This window comes from Phocoena sinus, chromosome 13, assembly GCF_008692025.1.
Source record: "Phocoena sinus isolate mPhoSin1 chromosome 13, mPhoSin1.pri, whole genome shotgun sequence".
Classification (NCBI taxonomy): domain Eukaryota; kingdom Metazoa; phylum Chordata; class Mammalia; order Artiodactyla; family Phocoenidae; genus Phocoena; species Phocoena sinus.
Window position 1 is genome coordinate 64,576,597 of NC_045775.1, and position 6,421 is coordinate 64,583,017.

Sequence of the window (6,421 nt, forward strand, 5' to 3'; positions counted from 1 at the left end):
AGGTTAAAATTTTTAGAACAGAAGTAGATTGTATATTAGAGAGGGAGTTTAACAATGGAAAAATCGGGACTTCCCTGTGTCCAGTGGTTAAGACCCCATGCTTCCACTGTAGGGGCTGCATGTTTGATTCCCGGTTGGAGAAGTAAGATCCTGTGCACAGCGCAGCCAAAAAAAAGGAAAAATCATCCCACTGCACTCTAAGATGCTCCCAACCAACCTTCTCTCCTTTATTCAGGGTCAGACTTGTATCACAGTCTGGTGGGTCTCCCTGCTTCTTCCCCGCTTTCTCTCACAGCCATTTGTACAAGTTTCTTGTACCTTTAATCCTCAATTAATTGGCATCTGTTTCTCATATAATGTCCCTAGACTAACACAAATTCCCAATTTGTTTTATAAGATGAATCTATCCATGACAGCAAAACCAGACAATAGCAATATAAGTAAGGAAAAGTACAGTACAGGCCAATCTCATTTATGAATAAACAGTTCCAAGCAAAAACGTGAGTATACTAAATTTAGCCATGTATACAAAATTAACACTCTGACAAAGTTGGTTTAAATGCAAGTTTGGTTTAATACTAGAAAATCAATTAAGGTCTAGGAAAAGAAATAAAATTTATAATAGTTGAAAGAGAAGAAATAAATGTTATTATTCCCAGATGGTGTGATTTTCTATGTGGAAAAACCAAAAGTCTACAGATAACTTGTCAGAATTAGATAACTTAATAAAGTTGCTTGATGTATGATTAATACACAAATTTTAAAATACCATTTGCAATAGCATAAAAAGTAAGGTATCTGGAATTAAATATAATAAAACTTGTGCAAGAGCTTTATGGGTAAAATTATTCAAAATTTTATAAAGATATTCAGAAGATTTAAATAGACAAAAGCACACTTTGCTCACGTTTAGAACTCATTACCATGAAAACTTCAATCCTCCCAAGTAGATGTAGTGCAATCCCAACAAGGTTTGTGTATGTGAAAGTTGAAAACCTGATTCCAAGCTTTATGTAGATTTAAAAGAAGCAATGCGCTCTCACGCTCAGAATTCACTGACCTTATTGCATGACTCAGCACCCAGGAGCAGCTGGTTGATAGAAAGGTAGAATGGTTACCTGTAGGCTCAGTTACAGTACCAGCTGGGAGACAACACCCTATGAAGTTGGGATGCTGTCCTACAGGATGTGGCGTATGCCTTAATCCAGAGGACACTATGTGGTACCGTCTCCCCCAAGGCCAGGAACCAAGAGGCACAGGTAGAAGTTTCCCCTCTTACTGGTACATCTAATACCCGCCAAAAGGGGTCTTACTCCCCATCACCACAACATGGGACTCGGTAGGTTTGGAGATCCTAGTGCCCAAGACATGAACACTTCTATCAAAGTACTAGCAGTAAGTAGAAGCTGAAACTGTCCCCTGGCTGATCTGAGCTCTCACGCCCCTGAACCAACAGGAAGAGGAAGTGGTCACTATACTGGACAAAGAGATTGATCCTTGGAGCCAGCAAACAGGAGGCATAATCAGAGTAAGGGCTGGGAGTCAAGGAGAGGGTGGCTAGTTAGGGTGGGGGTCACAGAAGATCAGTCCACCTTGTCTAGGTTTGTTAGTCGGACTGAGGTATTCCAGAGGCTTTGGGCCACATGACAATCCCGAGCAGCTTCAGGGGGAAGAGTTATCACACAGGAACTGTTAAAATGTTTTCCAGAAATGCCATCCAGCTCCTTTGCCAAGCACAGGTAGAGGACTGGGATTGCACCTTGTTTGCTATCCTGTAGAGACACGGGGGAAGAAGAGGAGTAAAGGACACTCAGCAGCAGAGCCCTGCCCCACCCTCCACTACCCACCTTAAAGAAGAAGCTGAGGAGCCAGAAGAGGAAGTGATATGGCCAAGAGAAATGCCTCATTATCTTCGTGTATACAACACCCGGGTCCACAGAGTTCACAGTCACACCTGAGAGGGTGAGACACATGTAGTACAAAGTGAAGTGAGAGGAGGATGTTGGGAAGAAAGGGTTAAGTGTGGTTCCGCAATGTGCAATGAGGGGAGGAGGATCCTTTCAGATCTGTCGGGTAGAGGTGACAAGAGACCTGGGGGTGGTACCAGGGAAGTCAGTGTTTAGTAACTTACATGAACGGTGATATCTGAGCCAGTAAGGAGACATAAGTATTGGAAAGTGTTGGGTGATCTTGAGGGGGAACATGTTGGATAATGTTGGAGGAGAGGGAAGTTGTAGGTGATGAGAGAGTTGGAAAAGGACGAAGGGAGATATGAAGATGGGGTTGAGAGAAACATAGGGTGCACAGATGATAAATGGAGGATATTAACAGCTGGCTTGGGGGATATTGGGAGTATTATATGGCCAGAATATATTGGAATGAGATGGGAAGTGTTGGGAGGTAGTGTTGGGAGTGGAGGAGTAGGGGGTGTCAGAGGCAGTTACCTGTCCCTTGCAGTCTCTGGGCAAGCTTCCCAGTGAATGAGGCCAAAAGAAGTTTGCTGCAGTCATAGTTCTGGTTGAAGGTCAAAGGTCTACCAGCCCCTATCAGATGTTCCTCATCAATGTACCCATGTGCTTGCCGGAAGGAAGACACATTCACTACCCGGGCTGACCCTGCCCGCTGAAGGGCCCCTGGGTAGAGAGAGGACCACACACCTTCAATCCAAGTACTAGAGTAAATTCCCATGCCCACTCCCCAACCTGCTTCTCCATGAGACTCCAGGAGGACACGGACCATCCCAGGCTTTCAGGAGAGAGTCAGTGGGTCCCCAGGCAGGCGCCCAGGAGAGGCACAGCATAATGTGAACTGAGACTTCATTTTTATTAGCTGTTTTCCTAATGCTCTTCCTCTTGTTTTATTTTAGTGGATTGTTGTTTTTTTTTTTTTTGCCTAAAGTAAAAGTGGAGTTTTGCTTTTCTTTCACTTGCCAGCTGGAGCTAATTTAATTAATCCTTGTTTATATTTTTATCTTGCTGATGGCTAAGAAGGGGAAGGAGAGGCTCGAAATGCTGTGAAAACTGTCTTTCACACATTCATACATTCATTCTTTTACTTATTCATTCCACAGTTATTCACTAGGACCCTGTATTATGGCAGACACCACGCTAGGTGCTAAGGACATATGGGTGCTAGGTTTAGGGGGAAAAGAAATGTGTGCAGAAATATTTGGGAAGGTGTGGGGTTTTTTTTAATTTTAACTATCTTCCAAAAGAGTGAAAGTAAAATTACTATCAATAGAACAGGTACAAGTAAATTTTAAAAAAAAGAGTTCCTAACTATACAAAAAAAGTCTGGATTATATAAAGTATCAAAAGTTGTAGGACTTCCCTGGTGGTGAAGTGGTTAAGAATCCACCTGCCAATGCAGAGGACATGGGTTTGAGCCCTGGTCCAGGAAGAGCCCACATGCTGCGGAGCAACTAAGCCCATGCGCCACAACTACTGAGCCTACGCCCTAGAGCCCGTGAGCCACAACTACTGAGCCTGTGTGCCACAACTACTGAAGCCCGTGCACCTAGAGCCAGTGCTCCGCAACAAAGAGAAGCCACCGCACTGAGAAGACCATGCATTGCAACAAAGAGTAGCCCCCTCTCACCACAACTACAGAAGGCCTGTGCATAGCAACGAAGACCCAACACAACCAAAATAAATAAATAAATAAAATTATTTTTTAAAAAATTGTAGTTGTCACATATGAGTTTACTTATTGTTTCAAAATGCTAAAACGATTTTGATCCCCCCATTTAAATGAAGAATCACAAATGAAAACTAGAGCAGGAGGTATTTAGCCAAACTTTGTTGGAGAGAAGATTATTCTTAAAGAGGACAGTGAACTCCAAACTTGCAGACATAGTGACATGAAGACCAAAGGGGCTCACAACCTAGTTGGAGACTGATCTTCATGCAGTGCAGGAACAGAGATGTGTACAGGGACTAAGGGAGTCCTGTAAATGGGGACGGCTGGGGGAGGCAGAGGTGTCAGGGCAGGATCCACAGCACGAGTGATATCTGTGCTGAGTGTTGGCAGCTGAATTAAGTTAGACAGGCTAAAGAGATGGGAAAGCGTATTCCAGATAGAGGGAAATACATGTGCAAAAGCACAGCCAGAATTAAAAAACAGAGTGTGGCCCAAGAGATACAGATTGTCTGGCTGGAGACAAGGGTGTGGGTTTGGGAAAGGCAGAGGTGAGACTCTCAGCCTGCAGAGGGTCTTTTAAGGAGAGAGAAGCAGTTTAGTTTATTATATAAAGCACAGAGTTCCTTCAAAGGATTTGAAGCAAGAAAGTGATATGATGAAAGGTGATTTCTTAGAAGTGGCAGAAGGGAGAATAGATTAGAGAAGGCAAGATGGGAGAGAAGGCAGTTTAAGAAACTATTACTAAGCAAGGTACAGACAGGGTATTGTAGCATGTTATAATTTTTGGAAAGGGGGGAAATATTTATACTTACAAATGCATAGGGTTTGGCCTTGCTCTTTGTTCACTTTCCAGTTGGGGCTAGTTTAATCACCCACTAAAGGGTACATGAGACCTGGCAACAGTAGTTGCCTCCCAGGAGGGGAATGGGTAGCTGATTTTCCAAGAGAGGAGGAGACTTTTTCTTTCTGTCTGTCTTTCTTTTTTTCTACTGCATACCCTTTTGTACTTTGGACATGTAATACCTGACCAAAAAATTAATTTTCTTTTAAAGAGGCTATTAGACAAGCCAAAGAAAATGTTAGAGAGAATGTGCCTGTCACCCAATCCCTCCCCTCCCTGGGAAGAATACAAACCTCCTTAATTCTAGTAGCCTAATACCACCGTCAAGAAGCTTTTGTTGAGATGACTGACTACTAGTCTGGCTAGAACTCAGAGCTGGGGGAAAGAGAGGTGGGATGTAGATCTTACATCCTCTTGCTGGTTGTATTTGGGGCTGACTGATTCCATTACCGGCCTCCTAATCCTGACTGTTGCCAGGTGGGTTCCCTGCTGTGTACACCCAGATGCTTGCTGGGTCATTGCTCAGCAAGCATCTGGGTGCCAAGGGAAAGGAGATGACCACGGGAGACAGTAAGCACAAAAATGCCGGGGGAATGGAAAAGTGGGGGTGGCACAGAAGGTAAGCACCCATCCTTCCTTACCTTGGAGCAGATTTGTGAGCAGAAACGGCCCAGTGTAGTTGGTGGCAAAGGTGAGATCAAGGCCCTCTGGGGTAAGTGTAGTGGGGAATCCTGGGAGGAGATGAAAACATAGGTGGTGGGTGATGGAGTGAGGACCCTGAGGGAGACAAAGTCTGGGGAGGACGTATTGGGTTCAGTAGAAATGCCACAGGAGCATGGATGTGTTGAGATGGGGGCAATGAAGTTTGAGGCTATAACTTAAGGTAGGCTTTTTAGGGTAGTGTCTGAATTACAGTGTTTCCATGGTCTGTACAGGTTAGGCTTGGAGGATGCCTGTTTTGGGGTCCCTGAGCTAGAAAGGAGGTTCCTGAAATGTGCTTAGGGGAAGGAATCAAGGCACATACCACAGACGGCAGCATTGTTAACCAGTAGATGTATCTCATGGTACTCCTGCAGAAGCCACTGAGCGAAGCTTCGGATGGAGTTCATAGAGCTCAGGTCCACCTCACCAAGCAGGAGGCGGTTGCTCTTTGACGCTGCTTGTATCTCGGCCAGGGCTCGCTGTCCACGCACCCGGCTACGGCAGGCCAGGATCACACGTGCCCCGCGGCGGGCCAGCTCCTGGGACACAGCCTTCCCGATGCCTGTGGGAGGGCAGCTTCAAAGTATGCTAGTCTGGGGAGTGACTAAAGGGCAATGTGGTGGGGGGGGGCGGGTTCGGGGGGAGACAAATGTTCTGACAGTGGGTGCTGGTCCTCCTCCCTGCCCTCCCTGTTGGGGCTGTTGGAGGCTGAGGCCCTTAGTGAAGTGACAGGGCAGGAGGAGCACTCACCACTGTTGGCCCCAGTCACCACTGCTATCTTCCCAGTCAAATCCGTGGAGCAGCATTGGAGGTCCCAAAGATACAACTTATGCCAGACCTGCACACTTAGTCTAAGTAGGAGGACCAGAATGAGGAGGACAGAGCCAGGACCCCAGACTGGGGTGTTGAGTAGAGACCACAGGGACATAGCAGAGAAGTCTGGTCTGCCACTGGAAGTGCTGCCCATGGGAGGGTGGGGACGGACTAGTCAAAGCTGAGTAGGACTAGGCAAGAGGTTGGTGTAGAGCATAAGGCACAAAATTTAAGGAGGCACTCACTCGTGGGTGTGCTTGAGCATCCCGTTTGAAACTGAGAGTGAATTCCTCCTTAAATTGTTTTCCCTAGCTATCTGATTGCCTCACTCCATTGCTGGTCCAAGTCAAAGATCAAGAGAGTCCAGGTTTCCCTAAACCCTGCATAGGCTCAAATGTGTCTCCAAGTGAAAGTTGGGTTTGCACT

At 45.7% G+C, this 6,421-nt stretch overlaps 1 protein-coding gene across 1 annotated transcript; it reads right to left on the reverse strand.

Annotated features, from left to right (window-relative positions):
- Positions 1–559: 559 nt before the first annotated feature.
- Positions 560–6,117, reverse strand: LOC116764162 (retinol dehydrogenase 12-like). The gene is made up of 6 exons (XM_032652481.1): positions 5,933–6,117; positions 5,505–5,744; positions 5,122–5,211; positions 2,445–2,633; positions 1,848–1,954; positions 560–1,772 (listed from the first exon to the last, which is right to left on the reverse strand). The coding sequence occupies exons 1-6, from the start codon at positions 6,108–6,110 to the stop codon at positions 1,584–1,586; spliced, it is 993 nt and encodes a 330-aa protein (XP_032508372.1). The 5' UTR covers positions 6,111–6,117; the 3' UTR covers positions 560–1,583.
- Positions 6,118–6,421: the final 304 nt, after the last annotated feature.

Bases quoted from the DNA above. Each gene is read 5' to 3' on its own strand.
- LOC116764162 (XM_032652481.1), bottom strand. From the start codon at position 6,110: ATGTCCCTGTGGTCTCTACTCAACACCCCAGTCTGGGGTCCTGGCTCT. The intron at 5,212-5,504 runs GTATGTGCCTTG...ATCTCCTCCCAG, and splicing joins TAACAATGCTGCCGTCTGTG to GATTCCCCACTACACTTACC. The intron at 1,773-1,847 runs GTGGGTAGTGGA...GTGTCTCTACAG, and splicing joins TCCTCAGCTTCTTCTTTAAG to GATAGCAAACAAGGTGCAAT.